Raw genomic sequence first — 18,299 nt, forward strand, 5'->3', positions numbered from 1 at the left:
TAGACTCTAAGATTCTTACAAAAATTTTAGCCATTAGATTAGAAAAGGTATTACCACAGATTATCTCAGAAGATCAAACTGGTTTTATTAGGAATCGGTATTCCTTTTTTAATATTAGAAAATTGATTAACATAATTTATACTTCATTACCTACAACCCCAGAATGTGTTATCTCATTAGATGCTGAAAAAGCCTTTGATAGAGTTGAATGGACATATTTATTTAATGCATTGAGAAACTTTAATTTTAGTCCTAATTTTATATCATGGATTAAATTAATATATTATAAACCTGTTGCTTCTGTTCTTACAAATAATTATAGATCCTCTTTTTTTCAATTATCTCGTGGTACGAGACAAGGTTGTCCTTTAAGTCCTTTATTATTTAATATTGCATTAGAACCTTTAGCTATCGCTATTCGTGAGTCTCCTAATATTTTTGGTATTACCCGTAATGAGAAGTTATACAAATTATCGCTTTATGCTGATGATTTGTTGTTATATATTTCTAATCCTAGTAGGTCTATTCCTGCTATTTTATCCTTGTTGGCTCAATTTGGTAGCTTTTCTGGTTATAAGTTAAACTTAGATAAGAGTGAGTTATTCCCTTTAAACGCGCAAACTTTATTGAGTGATAGGATGCCATTTAAAGTTGTTACTGATAACTTTATCTATTTAGGTATAAAAATCACCAAGAAATATAAAGATTTATTTGGACTGAATTTTTTACCTATGCTGCATCAAATTCAGCAACTTACTACTAGATGGTCTCCCTTATTTTTATCATTAGTTGGTCGGATTAATGCTATTAAAATGATGATTTTACCAAAATTTTTATATTTATTCCAAGCTTTACCAATTTTTATTCCTAAATCTTTTTTTGATAATATTGATTCAAAAATTTCCTCATTTGTGTGGCAAAATAAAAATCCTAGGTTAAGCAAAAGGCAATTACAAAAGTCTAAAAAAGATGGTGGTCTAGTTTTACCTAACTTTAGATTTTATTATTGGGCGAATAATATTCGTAACCTAATGTACTGGAAACTAGATTTGGATTCACCTGTGTGCCCACAGTGGGTAAATTTGGAATGTAGTGAGGTTAAGGGATATTCTATATTTTCCGTTCTTGGTTCTTTTCTTCCTATTGATTTAGCCAAATTCAATAAACAGATATCTAACCCTGTTGTTAAACATACACTACGAATTTGGTTTCAATTTCGCAAATTCTTTAATCTGAAAAACTTTGCTCTGGACAGCCCTATTTTATGTAATTTTTTTTTTAAACCTTCATTGACAGATCAAGCTTTTAGTATATGGAAAAGGAAAGGTATAAAATGTTTTCGTGATTTTTTTTTGAAGGTACTTTGATGTCTTTTGATCAACTATCCAACAAATTTGAATTACCTAAATCTAATTTTTTTAGATACTTACAAATTAGAAATTTCTTACATAAAATTCTTCCATCTTTTCCTAACTCAACTCCATCGGATTTTTCAGATTTGATTTTTACTTTTAATTCTTGTCAGAAGGGATTAGTAGCTTTTATTTATAACATGATTATGAAGATACAGCCAGAAATATCGGATAGAATTAGACAAGAATGGGAAAAAGAACTTCGATGTAATATATCAACAGATAAATGGGAAAAAATTTTACAAATGGTTAATTCCTCCTCTATTTGTGCTAAACATGCTTTAATACAATTTAAAATTGTACATAGAGCTTATATGTCTAAAGATAAGCTTGCCCGATTTTATTCGCATATTAATCCTCAATGTGACAGATGTCACTTAGAAGTGGCTTCATTGACTCACATGTTTTGGACATGTCCCACTTTACATAACTATTGGAAGGACATTTTTGATGTCATTTCTTCAGTATGGAATATCGATTTACAACCCCATTTTATTACTGCAATTTTCGGTATACCAAATGAAGATGGCAATCAGCTTTCCCCTTCAATCAGACGAATGATTGCCTTTGTAACATTAATTGCCAGAAGGTCTATATTACAAAACTGGAAAGAAGTAAATCCTCCTACTACATTTCAGTGGTTCTCCCAAACTATTTCTTATTTGAGTTTGGAAAAAATCAGAAGCACTATCTTTGATTCTTCAATTAAATTTGAAGAAACCTGGGGACCATTTATTCGACACTTTCATATGAATTAATTTGGCCTATTTCAGATCCTTTTCTCTACTTATCCTTGTTCAGGTATGGAGTTCCGGAGTTCTTTTCTTGACACCTTTATATATTTATAAAGTGCTATTATTGCCCATGTTAGTTTTAGTTTAGTATTTTTTTTCAATATATATTTTTTCTCATATATAATTTCAATTTTTTTTTTCTTTTTTCGATGATTATTTTTGTTTTTTTTTCATATATATTTATATAGACTTGATTGATTTATGTACCTTTTGATGATGGATGTTTTAATAGGATATTATCCTATTACTAATGTAATCTCAAGTTTATTGAATCTGTAATCTATTCATTATTATGTGTTGTTTTTTTTATATATGAAATTTAATAAAAAGATTGAAAAAGAAAGAAAGAGATCTTCCACACGGTATTGGATCCACAGGGTTGGTTGGATGAGTTGAGCTAAAGCGCCTGTTTCTGTGCAATGTGGGTTTGTGCGACATCTGAGATCTTCCACACGGTATTGGATCCACAGGGTTGGTTGGATGAGTTGAGCTAAAGCGCCTGTTTCTGTGCAATGTGGGTTTGTGCGACATCTGAGATCTTCCACACGGTATTGGATCCACAGGGTTGGTTGGATGAGTTGAGCTAAAGCGCCTGTTTCTGTGCAATGTGGGTTTGTGCGACATCTGAGATCTTCCACACGGTATTGGATCCACAGGGTTGGTTGGATGAGTTGAGCTAAAGCGCCTGTTTCTGTGCAATGTGGGTTTGTGCGACATCTGAGATCTTCCACACAGTATTGGATCCACAGTAGCATCCTCAGATCAACTTGCATTTTATGGACATCAAATCACAGGAACTTCGATCACAGGCCACTCACAGATTTCTACAGATGTACCATGGAGAGCATTCTAACTGGTTGCGTCACCACCTGGACTGGGGGGATTGGGGGGCTACTGTACAGGATTGAGAGAAGCTGCAGAGAGTTGTGAACTCGGTCAGCTCCATCATGGGCACCGGCCTCCCCAGCATCCAGGACATCTTTGAGGAGCGATGCCTCAAAAAGATGACGTCCTTCATGAAGAAATCCCACCACCCAGGTCATGCCCTCTTCTCAGTGCTGCCATCAGGGAGGAGGTACAGGAGCCTGAAGCCACAAACACAATGATTCAGGAACAGCTTCTTCCCCTCTGCCATCAGGGAGGAGGTACAGGAGCCTGAAGCCACAAACACAATGATTCAGGAACAGCTTCTTCCCCTCTGCCATCAGGGAGGAGGTACAGGAGCCTGAAGCCACAAACACTATGATTCAGGAACAGCTTCTTCCCCTCTGCCATCCGATTTCTGAATGAACATTGAACCCATGAACACTACCTCTCTACTCTTTAATTTTTATTTTTGTGCTAATTATTTAATGTAACTATTTTATGTATATTTATATATATCTATACTTATTTCAATACATTAATACGCAGTTTTTCTCTATTATTATAATTTGCATTGTACTGCTGCCACAAAGACAAATTTCAAGACGTGTGCCTGTGATATTAAACCAGATTCTGATTCAGCTCATCTCGTTTTAGCCGGGGAAATCCCAGGCCAGTCTAACTTCACCTTCTGTCACCTGGTCTGAAGCATAGTCGTGAAGCACTACAACATAAAGAGATCCTTCAGCCCATCCACTGTGTGCCAAACTCTTGTACTGCTGAAAGATCATAAGACTTAGGAGTAGAATCAGGCCACTCAGTCCATCGAGTCTGCTCTGCTATTCCAGCATGGCTGATTCATTATCCCTCTGAACCCAACACTCCTGCCTTCTTTCCACATCCTCCGACGCCTTGACTAATCAAGAACCTATCAACCTCTGCTTTAAATACACCCAATGACATGGCCTCCAAAGCCACCTGTGGCAATAAATTCCACAGATTCACCATTCTCTGCCCGAAGAAATTCCTCTTCATCTCTGTTTCAAAGGGATGTCCTTCTATTCTGAGGCTGTGCCCTCTGGATTTGCCTCTGATGATTTAGTAAAAATTCAATCTCCAAAAAAATTTCCTTTAGTGGACTTCAGACAGAAATTTGGATCATTAACTCCCTTTAACCTTGGAGTTTGATGCAACATTAATAGAGTTTTCCTCACCTCTCAATTTCTCACCTTTTCCAGGAGCGGATGTCTTCACCGGTGGGGGAGTCTAAGACCAAAGGACACAGTCTCAAAATAGATGGACAGCCTTTTTGAATGGAGGAGAGGAGGAATTTCTTTAGCCAGAGAGTGGCAAAACTGTGGAATTAGGGGCCACAGGGGGCTGTGAAGGCCAAGTCATTGGGTATATTTAAGGCATAGATTGATAGATTCTTGATTAGTCCAGAATGAAGGGATATAGGGGAGAAGGCAGGAGATTGGGACTGAGAGGGAAAATGGATCAGCCATGATGAAATGGCAGAACAGACTGGATGGGCGAAGTGGCCTAATGCTGCTCCTGTGTCTTATGGTCTAAAGTGGTTAGTCAGTCAAGTTGTTCTGGTCAGAGGAGGGTGTTAAACCAAACCGCAGAAAAATTAATCAAAGTAACCAAAAGCTTTAAAATTACCCATTCTGCTGGAGTCCCGAGCCCTCTGGGAGGTTTTGTCCTTCGTGAAATCTGAAAGAAAAATCAGTTCTGGATAAGATCTAATTTGATAGCACATCAAATTTGATAAATTTGATAATTTTTTCTAATTTGATAGCAGTTTGACCACATTGAGTATTCAAAATACTGGTGTTTCCAGATTAGCGGACCAGCAGGTACAGGGGCTCCTCATTATCGGACCTGTCTTGTGGACAAAGCAGAGCGAGGTACAAGTGCGATCAAAACTTGCTTGCAGCAGCATTGCAGGCAGGCGCGTAGCTATGGACAACGTGCAGTACTTAACTTACGCAGGGCAGTGCGGAGAGGACGGTGCAAAAGAAAACAAAAACCACAAACACAGTCAGAGACAAGTCCATGGTAGTGGAAGAGGTGGCCGTAGTGTTCCTTTGCTCAAAGTTCAAAGTACATATACATTATACAACCTGACGTTCGTCTCCTAACAGGCAGCCACAGAACAAAGAATCTCAATGTGCAGAGAAAGAGGAAAAAATATTCAATTAATAACTGCAAGCAGATAGAGTTCTGAACTGAAGACCACAAAGAGAGTCCGAGACCCGTAGTTCGGCGCAGAGCCGAGTAAACGGCGCAGAGCAGTGAGCTGAACCAGCCTGTCCCTCACCTTCTCAGTCTGGCCCGGCACCTAATTCCACGTCCAAGCATTGTTTTCAGTTGCCTCGATAGGCTCTGAGGCCTGACACTCGCTGCCTCGATTCAGCCTGTACCCGACCTTTCCAATTCGGCCCGGCACTTAAACCGATCAAACTTTGGTTCTTCCTGACCCTCAGCCATGGGTCCGCTGCCTCGCCTCGCCTCGCCTCAGTGTGCTGCATCGAGTTGCCTCCAAGTCCAGACGTAACGCCCTTGCGCAGTATCCTAAGCCACCATTCTTAGAGTCAGGCGTATGTGGTTGAAGCCCTCCCCCACCCATAACCCTGAGGACAAAGTCAACACTGACAATTGTTGATAGGAGTACTGCACTGACACAATTCCATCGCAGAGTTTTAAAAACCCAGACTCCATAAAAGAGGGGTGACGTCTAGAGGAGCGGTCATCATGGGAGCGGTCTGAGTCAGAGTGGTAAGGCTTTCGCTCAACAGGGCTTTGGTGAGAACAGATAAGCAGTTACGTTCATTCCTTTTTCCTCATTTAACTTTTGAGAGAGTGGGGGGGGGGTGACTACAGAGCCAATGTTCTGTTCTGGGTGTCAGATGTGGGACTTCTGGGAGACTACCAGTCTCCCCAGTGGCCACATCTGCATCAGATGCATCGAGATGCAGCTCCTTAGAGACCAAGTTAGGGAACTGGAGGGGCAGTACAATGGCCTTCGGCTTGTTAGGGAAAGTGAAGAGGTGATAGACTGGAGCTACAGGGAGGTAGTCACCCAATAGCTACAGAAGACAGATAAATGGGTAACTGAAGAATTGGAGCATGGAGCAGAGATTCAGATTTCTGGATCATTGGGAACTCTTCTGGGGCCGGTGTGACGTGCACAAAAGGGAGCTGAAGAGATAACGGATGGATTGGCCATGATCTTTCAAGAATCAGTTGATTCTGGCATGGTCCTGGAGGACCAGAAAATTGTAAATGTAATTCCACTCTTTATGAAGGGAGGAAGGCAAAAGACAGGAAATTACAGGCCAGTTAGCCTAACCTCAGTGGCTGGGAAAGTGTTGGAGTCTGTTATTAAAGACGAGGTTTCGGGGTACATGGAGACTAAAGATGAAACAAGTCAAATTCAGCATGGTGTCTGTAAAGGGAAATCTTGCCTGAGTTCTTCAAGGAAGGGTGGACAAAGGGGAGCCAGTGGATGTTACTTACAGCATTCATTTTCCAAAAAATTAAATGTTACAGAGACATTTCTGTAATTTGTTAAAGTAACATATTAAGTAATGGGCCACTTGTCCAATAAAAACCTAATTGCTTTGTAGGTATATAACCCAGTATATAATTAAACAAAGATAACAACAGGATGCTAATGATCAATGACATAATGAGTTAAATGAACTAAACTGATTAACTGAAACAGAAATGGTGTAGAATGAGGGACAACCTCATTGAACCCTATTGAATGGTGAAACGCCTTGATAGAGTGGATGTGGAGAGGATGTTTCCTACAATGGGGGAGTATAGGACCAGAGGACACAGATAGAGTGGATGTGGAGAGGATGTTTCCTATAGTGGGGGAGTCTAGGACCAGAGGACACAGATAGAGTGGATGTGGAGAGGATGTTTCCTATAGTGGAGGAGTCTAGGATCAGAAGACACAGATAGAGTGGATGTGGAGAGGATGTTTCCTGTAGTGGGGGAGTCTAGGACCAGAGGACACAGATAGTGGATGTGGAGAGGATGTTTCCTATAGTGGGGGAGTCTAGGATCAGAAGACACAGATAGAGTGGATGTGGAGAGGATGTTTCCTATGGTGGGGGGAGTCTAAAACCAGAGGACACAGATAGAGTGGATGTGGAGAGGATGTTTCTTATAGTGGGGGGAGTCTAAAACCAGAGGACACAGATAGAGTGGATGTGGAGAAGATGTTTCCTATAATGGGGGGAGTCTAAAACCAGAGGACACAGCCTCTGAATAGAGGGGTGTCCTTTTAGAATGGGGATGAGGAGGAATTCCTTTAGCCAGAGAGTGGTGAACATGTGGAATTTACTGCCACAGGTATCTGTGGAGGCCAAATCTGTATGTATATTTAAGGCAGAAGTTGATAGATTCTTTGTTGCTCAAGGCACGCAGGGATACGAGGAGAAGGCGGGAGATTGGGGCTGACAGAAAAAAATCTATCAGTCATGGTGAAATGACAAAGCAAACTCGATGGGCCAAATGGCCTAATTCTGCTCCTATATCTTATGGTCTTATCAATGCAAATGTTTTGTCCAGATTTACATAATCCTTTAATTACAGGCAGCCTCCAACCTTGCTCTTTATGAACATTGCTCTTTCTAACTTCTGGTAATTTCTCCCCCTCCCCCTTCCCTCTTTTTCCATTCGCCATTCTGGCTCCCTCTAACCTCTTCTCTCCTCCTCACCTGCCCATCACCTCCCTTTGGTTCTCTTCCTTCCCTTTCTCCCATGGTTCATTCTCCTCTCCTTTGTATTTGTGTTGCTTTGTATTTCCAGCATCTATGTGCAAAAGTTCAAAGTACATATACATCATACAACCTTGAGGTTCGTCTCCTAACAGGCAGCCACAAAACCAAGAAACCCAAAAGAACCAATTCTAAAAAAGACAGAAGAACACAATGTTCGACAATGGAGCAGAGGTGCTCGACAAAGCGGGCCTCCAGTTTATGAGGGGTCTTGCCGACATAGAGGAGGCCATGTGGGTTGCCCTGGACACAATGGACGACTCCAGCAGACTTGTTACTTTGCCTTTGAGAATCCCAATGAAGAACCTTTGACCTGAAGTGTTACTTTTTCCGAATCTATAGATGCCACCCTGGCTGCTGAGTAATTCCAACATTCCGGGTTTGTTTCCCATCAAGAGCTTGGTTTTCATCCAAATTAAATATTTGTTTTCACTTCCTAATTCTGCAAATAGGTCATTCAACAAGCAAAACAGATTTTTCTTTTGGCTCCTTTGATTTGGGAAACCAGTGCAGGTTCATAGGTTTGGTGAGTGAGACTGACTACGAATTAGTATATTAATCACTTATTTACCAACGGTAAAACATTCCACCGAACATCCAAGTCTCCCCAAAGTTAAATATTCAACAAGCAGGTGCTTAGGTAAGAGTGTGAACGGGCCTTCTGTGTCTGCACATCCCTTCCCAGTGGTCCTTTAGCACCGGTCACAGCCTCAGTGTGAAGAGTGGCCTGGAGACAAAAGGAGAGAGACTGGGCCTCCCTCACCGGCTGCTCTTATACCCTCCTGAGGCGCCTGAAACCGGACACCGGAGCCACCGCACACAAGGGAACCAATGGGAACGAGCTGCTGCATCCTTCAAGAGGGCCAGTCGGTGACCGGCACGACGCAAGCGGCTTTCGACCGACGAGCACACTAACCCCCCCACGTGACAGCGGTGTGTGTGTGTACATGGTCGTACCTGAGCAGGTGGGAGTCTGGTTGTGCACCGAAGACCCACTGACCGGCTTGCCCTCGGGCGTTACGCACCAGCAGTAGCCCGTCAACTTGTGACACTGAACCTGCGGAATCAGAGAGAAGGCAGTAAGAGATTGTGCCTCGAGGTAGAGTGCTCCCTGTTTTGGGGAAGCAAACTAAAATGTTAACATCTTTGGGTAGCGTGGGGGGCGTAGTGATTAGCACAATGTATTACAGCGCCAGTGATCACCGGTTCAATCCCGCTGCTGCCGGTAAGGAGTTTGTATATTTATCCCGTGACCGCACGGGTTCCCTCCCACAGTCCAGAGAGGTACTGGTTATGGTTAGTAAGCTGTGGGCATGCTGTGTTGGTGCCAGAAGCATGGAGCCCCCGGTAACTGCATTGGCCATTGACACAAATGACCTGGTTCACTGCCTGTTTTGATGTACACGCACCAAATTAAGCTCATCTCTAAACTCGTTTAATGTTGGGACAGGTTTAACGTTCAAAGTAAAATTTATTATCAGAGTACGCACATGTCACCACATACAACCCTGAGATTCTTTTTCTGTGGGCATACTCGGCAAATCTATAGGACAGTAGCTGTAAACAGGATCAATGAACAACAAACTGTGCAAATGCAAATCTGAAAAAACAGCAATAAATAACAACAACATGAAATAACAAGATAAAAAGTCCTTAAAATGAGACTATCGGTTGTGGGAACATTAGAAGTAGAATGAGTGAAGAAGAAGAATTTGTTCAGAAGCCTGACGGTTGAGGGGTAGTAACTGTTTTTGAACCTGGTGGTGTGGGTCCTGAGGCTCTTGTACCTTCTACTTGATAGCAGCAGTGAAAGAGAGCGTGTCCTGGGTGGTGAGGATCTCTGATGATGGATGCTGCTTTTCTATGGCAACATTTCATGTAGATGTGCTCAATAGTTGGGAGGTTTTACCCATGATGGACTGGATAAATCCACCACTTTTTGTAGGATCTTCCACTCATCAGTGTTCTCATAATACAGTCAGTCAGCACACTTCCCACCACACATCTATAGAAGTTCAGTTCCTCTGAAATAGAGACACCAGGAATTTAAAGTTACTGACCGTCTCCACCTCTGATCCTTCGATGATTACTGGCTCAAGGACCTCGGGTTTCCCTCCTGAATTCTATTATCAGTTCCTTGGTCTTATTGACATTGAGTGAGAGGTTGCTCTTGCTATTACACCACTCAGTCAAATTTCCACTCTCTCTCTGCTGAAGTCCACAAGCTAAACTGTTCAACTTCTGTTCTTTGGTTGCAAACTTCATCTTGCCAGTGGAGGAGCAACATCTTATATTCCATCCGGGTAGCCTCCGACCTGATGGCATGAATATTGATTTCTCCTTCTGGTAAACGAAAAAAGATTCCCTTCCCCTCTCCCTCTATTCCCCATTTTGGCCTCTTACTTCTTCTGACCGGCCTATCACCTCTGCCGGGGTCCCCTCCTCCTCCCCTTTCTCCTGTGGTCCACTCTCCTGTCCTATAAGGTTCATTCTTGTAGCTATACAAGACCCACTGTGTTCAGTTCTGCTCATCTCACTACAGGAAGGATGTGGATACTATAGAGAGGGTGCAGAGGAGATTTACAAGGATGTTGCCTGGATTGGGGAGCATGCCTTATGAGAATAGGTTGAGTGACCTTTTCTCCTTGGAGCGACGGAGGATGAGAGGTGACCTGATAGAGGTGTATAAGATGATGAGGGGCACTGGATATCCAGAGGCTTTTTTCCAGGGCTGAAGTGGCTAACACAGGGGGTCATAATGTTAAGCTGCTTGGGTGTGGTAGGGGAGATGTCAGAGGTAATTTTTTGGTGGGTGCATGGAATAAGGTCGTTTAAGTGGCTCTTAAGATAGATACATGAAGTTTAGAAAAATAGATGGCTATGCGGTAGGGAAGTTCTAGGCAGTTTCCAGAGTAGGCTACATGGTCGGCACAACATTGTGGGCCGAAGGGCCTGTAATGCGCTGTAGATTTCTATGTTCTATGTTTCTCCAGCTCTTGGCCTTTCTCACCCACTTGGCTTCACCTATCACCTAGCTAGCCTCCTTCCCCTCCCACGGCCTTTTTATTCTGGTATCTTCCCTTTTCTTTTCCAGTCAATGCCAAAATAAAAAGATGGAGTGGGGGGGGGGGGGAGATGGGAGGTGATAGGTGAAGCCAGGTGGGTGGAAAAGGTCAAGGGCTGGAGAAGGATCTCAACTTGAAACACCAACTGTTTACTCTTTTCCATCTGTGCTGCCTGACCTGTTGAGTTCCTCCAGCATTTTGAGAGTGTCACTCTGGATTATTAGGATCTGCAAACTTTCTTGTGTTCTGATGTTCTTTCCCAGTGAAGAGTCCTCTTGTCCTTATAGCTTGCTCGCTGTAAACCGTACCACATGTGAAAATGGGGCAACCAGTTCGTAAAAAAGTGCTGCTTTCTCATGACTCATGTCATTTTAAATCCACTTCAGCTGCATGTGTTTGTAATTCTATAAATGATTTACGATGCGCCAATCAAAGTAATTAGCTAGCCGGTGGTGTAGTGGCATCTGCACCGGACTTCCCGGGTCAAATCCAACCAGCGCCTATTCCATCCACATTGATTTGAGCTTTGAGCTAACAACTCGGCCTTGTACAAAAACAGACAAGTGCTAAAGAGAAGGCAAGGCTAGCACCCGATGTGCGGAGAGGAACAACAATCAAAGTAGTGGCCCAGAATGCCATGTGCAATACGCCACAGATTTTTACCGAGCATTCTCCCTGACCTGACACCGCTACTTGTGAAAGTCACTATAGCAGACGTCAGCTGTGTGCAGCACGGGTGTGTTTTCTCTGAAGAGACCAAGGGGAGAGGTCTTTGATGGAGGACGGTTGGATAAAGAGCATGGGGAGATTTTCTCCTTGTGAGGAAGGTCAACAGGTAGTTGCAGGGGAATAAGAGATGCCCAGGCTCCCACCAGCGAATGGTGTGGATGTGGGGAGGATGTTGCCTATAGAGGGGGAGTCTAGGACCAGAGGACACAGCTTCAGAGTACAAAGTTATCTCATTAGAACTGAGATGAGGAGGAATTTCTTTAGCCAGAGAGTGGTGAATCTGGGGAATTTATTGTCACAGACAGCTGTGGAGACCAAGTCATTGGGTATATTTAAAGAAGGGGTTGATTAGTAAAGGTCACTCACAGTCTACTGCTCAGAGTACTCAGGTCAAAGTTCAAGGTTCAAAGTAAATTTATTACTAAAATACTCATATATCACCATTTACAATCCACAGGTCTGTTTTCTTGGGGGCATATTCAATAAATGCAACACCCATAATGGAATCAATGAAAGGCCATACCAACTGGGCATTCAACTGGTGTGCAAAAGACAACAAACCATACATAAAAACAAGATTATTATCTATATATAAATAAATAGACAGACAGATGAATTAATAAATTGATTGATAAATAAACAGATAAACGAACAGGCAAGCATGCAATAAACATTGAGATGAAGAGTCCTTGAAAGTGAGGCCATTGGTTGCGGGAACATTTCAACGATGGGGCAAGTGAAGTTGAGTGAAGTTATCCTCTTTGGTTCAAGAGCCTAATGGTTGAGGGATAGTAACTGCTCCTGACCGTGGTGGTGTGAGTCCTGAGGCACCTGTACCCAATAGCAGCAGCGAGAAGGGAGTGTGTCCTGGGTGGCGGGGGTCCCTGATGATGGATGCTACTTTCCAGCAACAACACTCCATGTAGATGTGCCCAGTGGTGAAGAGGGCTTTACCAGTGATGAACTGGTCCGCATCCACTACTTTTTATAGGATTTTCCTTTCAAGGATATTGGTGTTTCCATAGCAGACTGATGTAGTCAGTCAATATACGCTCATAACTCTACAGAAAATTGTCAAGCTTCTAGATATGATGCCGAATCTTCATAAACTCCTAAGGAAGTAAGTGCGGAGCCCAGGACTGATCCTCCAAAATAATATAACTGAGGAATTTAAAGTTCTTAACCCTCTCCACCTTTGATCCTCCGATGAGGACTGGCTCATGAACCCTTGTTTTCTTCCTCCTGAAGTCAATAATTAGCTCCCTGATCTTTCTGACATTGAGTGAGAGGTTTGTTGTTATGGTACCAGCCAATCAGACTTTCAAACTGCTTCCTATATGCTGATTTATCACCACCTTTGACTTGGCCAAAGACAGTGGTGTCAGCAGTAAATTTGAATATGGTATTGGAAATGTGATTAGCCTCACAGTCATACGTGTAAAGTGACTAGAGCAGGGGCTAAGCACAAATCCTCATGGTGCACCAGTGCTGATGGAGATCGTGAAGGAGATGTTGTTACCAATCCAAGCTGACTGGGGTCTGCAAGTGAGGAAATTGAGGGTCCAATTGCACAAGGAGATATTGAGGCTAATGCCTTGAAGCTTTGATTAGTTTTGAGGTGATGATGGTATTAAATGCTGAGCTGTGGTCGCTAAAGAGCTGCTTGAAAGGATGTACCTTTGCTGTCCAGATGTTCCAAGGTTGAGAGAAGAGCCAATGAGATGGCATCTGCTAAGATCCTGTTGTGCCGGCAGGCAAACTGAAGTGGATCCAGGTCGCTTCTCAGAAAGGAGTTGATACGCTTCATCGGCCTCTCTGTGGATGTAAGTGCGACTGGACGATAGTCACTGAGGCAGGTCACCACTTTTCCTTAGGTGTAATTAAGGCTCGCTTGAACCAGCTGGGTACCTCAGTCTGCTGAGACGAGGGGTTAAAGATCTCAGTGAACGCTCCAGCCAGTTGATCAACATCAGGTCTTTGGTACTCGGCCAGGTACCCCGTCTGGGTCAGATGCTTTCCGTAGGTTCATCGTGCTCTCACATCAGCCTCAGAGACCGAAATCACAGGCTCATCGGGAGGCTGTATATATGTGTGTGTATAGATAGGTATAGATATATATGAAATAGCTACATTAAACTATGTACCTATCCAAACTTCTCTTGAACATTGAAACCAAGCTTGCATGCACCACATGCGTTGGCACAGAACAGGCCCTTCTGCCCTTCTGAGTCATACCTATTTAACCCTAATCCAATCACAAGGCAATTTACAATCACTGATTAACCTACTAACTGGTACATCTTTGGGAGGAAACCAGAAGCCCACGCATTCACCGGGAGAATATACAAACTCCTTACAGACAACCAGAATTGAACTCTGAACTCTGACACCTTGAGGTACAATAGCTCTGACGTTATCGTGGGGCCCCTCAGCGTCCCCATTGTGAGAGGTGGAGACAGGCAAGGCAGGCCAACAGGGCTCTGGTGAAGCTGTAGAGGCCAATCCCCTGTGCAGAGGATTACAGAAACACTGATGATCTCCAACCATACCATCGACTTCGGACGATGAGGACAGGAGGTCATCAATGGTCTATGTTCCACTGGGAGCTAAGGGCACAAGTAAAAAATGATATCATGGCGCCCCTAAGCAGAATTCATTTGAAACACATAGACAGCAAAATGCTGCCCTAATTATTTCTTGATTTATTTTACCCTCTCTTGGAATTTTTGTTTGTTCAGACAAGCAAGTACTGCATGCTTGGAACAACTTTAGCAATTTTTCCTTTTCTTTGACTTCTGAAAAGTGACCTCGTGCTTTCCCGGTGTATATGACACAGAATCTCTTGTTAGGCTTCCAGCCAGGTACAGTTGTTGGTTTTGCCTAATGTTCTGATGACAATCTTCATCAGGGACGACGCCTAGGCATATCTAGTCCGGTGGTATATACACTCAACTCCAATCCCGATTGATTAGTCCTCATCCAATCAGGTTTCCGCTGCCCCATCTTTTTAAAATTGTATTCCAGTTCTTACTTAGGGTGAGACCTTCAAGTTTATTAAAATTCTTATTCTCTAATTTTACTTCAATGGCTTCCTTCACCAGGCAGTCCCAAAAGCCAAGACTGCTGTGCCGCACCAATGGCTTTGGGAGTTCATGGCGGAGTCTGTCATCGAAATGTCCATTAAAATTGAGGCCTGTACCCAGCTGGAAGCCCGAGAAGAGTCTGAGTGTCTTGTGTTTTAAGTTCTGGGCATATCACTTGATTCCAAGAATATAAAAGCAAGGATGTAACGTTGAGGCTTTATGAAGCACTGGTCAGGTCTCACTTGGAATATTGTGAGCAGGTTTGGGCAGCACATCTAAGAAAGGATGTGCTGTCATTGGAGAGGGTCCAAAGGAGGCTCATGAAGATGATTCCAGGATTGAATGGCTCGTCATATGAAGACCATTTGAAGACTCTGGGCCTGTACTCACTGGAATTCAGAAGAATGAGGTGGAGTATTTCATTGAAACCTATCAAAGGTTGAAAGGCCTCAACAGACTGGATGTGGAGAGGATGTTTCCAACGGTAAAGGAGCCTAAGACCAGAGGGCATGGCCTCAGAATACAGGGGTGTCCTTTTTAGAGCAGAACTGAGGAGGATTTTTTTTAGCTGGGGAGTGGTGAATCTGTGGAATTCATTGCCACGGGTGACTGTGGAGGCCAAGTCACTGGGTATACTTAAGGCAGAGGTTGATAGCTTCTTAATTAGTCAGAGCATGAAGGAATACAGGTAGAAGGCAGGAGATTGGAGCTGAGAGGGAAATGGATCAGCCATGATGAAATGGCGGAGCAGACTCGATGGGCCAAACGGACTAGTTCTGCTGCCATATCTTATGTTCGTGTTTCCCAGTCAGTGAAAAAAGCTATTCAAAAACTAAGCAAACTGTCAAAGCACTTCCAGCTCTTAAAGACATCGCTGCACAGCCTCTGGACCGTGAATCGCCTCACGCCTATCAGGTCCTTCGATGAGCTCATCCCCCTGAAGACTGAATTAATTCCAGGACTTGATGCCATTGTTTGGCAGAGGTTATCTTACTCCACCCATCAACCAACATTCCTCCCTTATTAACAAACCATCTCAGAAACACCAGTATTATGTTTACAGGAGAAACTGAATGACTTGAAGTGGAAGAAAATTTCTCACTGCTGGCCAGAAAACAATTATCAACCCAAGATGAATCCAGCCTCAGGTTGGAGGAGCCTCCCGCCTGATGGCATTAATATTGTGACGTTCTGGGTGGGAGCGCGGTCGGCAGCCCGTCTCTGCATTCCTAATCACCAGCATGGTTTATTGTTCTTGTGTTAAAATGCTTTTGTGGGATTATGGTGGGAAGTTCTGGTTCATTTACTGTTACATTTTAGCTTGGGTTATACAGTGATTTCCTTGTGTACTTGAGGGTCACCCTAACTGTAACCAGGGTGTGTGATGGTCACTTCCCCCATCTGTATGAGACTGGGGGAGGGGGGGGTTCACTCTCCGGGTCACGGTGCCCAGTCTGTCTTGTATCTATCACAATAAAACCGTTGTTGAGTTAAAGAGCTTCCTCGTCTCTCATTATGGACCAAATGCTTGCCACAATATCAATTTCTCCTTCCTGTAAAAAAAAAGTTTCCCTCCACCTCCCCTCTTCTTCTATTACCTACTCTGGCCTCTTACCACATCTCACCTGCCTCCCACCTCCCCTGGGTCCCCCCCCTTCCTTTACTTACCTCTATGGTCCACTGTCCTCTCCTATCAGATTCCTCCTTCTCCAGCCAGTGACTTGGCTTGACCCATCACCTTCTAGCTTCCGCTCCCCCCACCTTTGTATTCTGGCGTCTTCTCCTTTTCTTCTCAGTCCTGAAGATGTGTGTGTGTGTGGCTGGCTTTGAATATCCAGCATCGGCAGTCTTTCTCACGTTTACAAGTATCAGCCAGTGTTTATCCGAGATTTTTTAAATGACTGTTAAGGCTGGTGTGCTGGCCTTTATTAGCCCGAGGACTGTGCTCAAGATCTGTGTGATAAGGTTGCCGCTCTGTAAAATGCTGGTTGGACCACACTGCGTTCAGTTCTGGTCGCTTCATTACAGGAAGCTTCAGAGAAGGTGCAGAGGAGATTCACCAGGATGCTGCCTGGATTAGAGAGAGTGCAGAGGAGATTCACCAGGATGCTGTCCGGATTAGAGAGGGTGCAGGGGAGATTCACCAGGATGCTGTCTGGATTAGAGAGGGTGCAGGGGAGATTCACCAGGATGCTGTCCGGATTAGAGAGGGTGCAGGGGAGATTCACCAGGATGCTGCCTGGATTAGAGAGGGTGCAGAGGAGATTTACCAGGATGCTGCCTGGATTGGAGAGGGTGCAGAGGAGATTTACCAGGATGCTGCCTGGATTAGAGAGTGTGCAGAGGAGATTCACCAGGATGCTGTCTGGATTAGAGAGGGTGCAGAGGAGATTCACCAGGATGCTATCCGGATTAGAGAGGGTGCAGAGGAGATTTACCAGGATGTTGCCTGGATTAGAGAGGGTGCAGAGGAGATTTACCAGGATGCTGTCTGGATTGGAGAGGGTGCAGAGGAGATTTACCAGGATGCTGTCTGGATTAGAGAGGGTGCAGAGGAGATTCACCAGGATGCTGCCTGGATTAGAGAGGGTGCAGAGGAGATTTACCAGGATGCTGTCTGGATTAGAGAGGGTGCAGAGGAGATTCACCAGGATGCTGCCTGGATTAGAGAGGGTGCAGAGGAGATTTACCAGGATGCAGTCTGGATTAGAGAGAGTGCAGAGGAGATTTACCAGGATGCTGTCTGGATTGGAGAGGGTGCAGAGGAGATTTACCAGGATGCTGCCTGGATTAGAGAGGGTGCAGAGGAGATTTACCAGGATGCTACCTGGATTAGAGAGGGTGCAGAGGAGATTCACCAGGACGCTGCCTGGATTAGAGAGTGTGCAGAGGAGATTCACCAGGACGCTGTCCAGATTAGAGAGGGTGCAGAGGAGATTCACCAGGACGCTGTCCAGTTTAGAGAGGGTGGCTATGAGGAGAGGTTGAGAGAGCTCAGGATTTTCTCTTTGGAGTGAAGCAGGATGAGAGGTGGCTTGATGGAGCTGTGCAAGACGATAAGATATGCAAATCAAAATGATAGGAGTTCATGGAGTGTCCAGGGAGGGGGAAGCACCTCTGGTGAAGGTCCATCCCAGGACAGCTCACTCACCTTTGGTCCCCTGGTATCCTGCTTTGACGGGTGAGGGTAGCCGGCAAGCCTCACACCCTGTGAGATAAGGACATGCCTGTCCCAGCAAGGTCAGCTCTGACAGACAGGCCAGTTGAGATCCAATGGCCAGGAAGGCTGCTCTGCCCCATGGAGAACGAGGCACAGATGATATCACGGTCATCCACGACAACCGGGAAGGCCTCGGCAGTAACGCTCGTCCCTGGACTTCTGAGAGAGCAGAACTCTCCCAGTTCAACGGCTCTTCCACTTTAAAAACTCTCCCGCACGGGTCTGACGTGAAGGACAACCACTATATGATGATAAGAGGCAGCGATCGAGTGGACAGCCAGAAACTTTTTTGCAGGGTGGAAATACCTAATTCCCTACAATCATCGTAATATAATT

General features: G+C 44.1%; 1 protein-coding gene across 2 annotated transcripts in view; it reads right to left on the reverse strand.

Moving 5' to 3' along the window:
- The window catches only part of LOC132402270 (SPARC-related modular calcium-binding protein 1-like), a 124,371-nt gene that overhangs the window by 37,646 nt on the left and 68,426 nt on the right, over positions 1-18,299 (reverse strand). For both annotated transcript variants that reach the window (XM_059985089.1, XM_059985088.1), the window contains exons 4-5: positions 8,824-8,923; positions 4,736-4,786 (exon numbers count right to left, since the gene is read on the reverse strand). In XM_059985089.1, coding sequence (XP_059841072.1) covers positions 4,736-4,786; positions 8,824-8,923 — 151 coding nt within the window. The remainder of the gene's footprint in view (positions 1-4,735; positions 4,787-8,823; positions 8,924-18,299) is intronic.

The sequence above is a fragment of the Hypanus sabinus genome, chromosome 11 (assembly GCF_030144855.1).
Source record: "Hypanus sabinus isolate sHypSab1 chromosome 11, sHypSab1.hap1, whole genome shotgun sequence".
Lineage (NCBI taxonomy): Eukaryota > Metazoa > Chordata > Chondrichthyes > Myliobatiformes > Dasyatidae > Hypanus > Hypanus sabinus.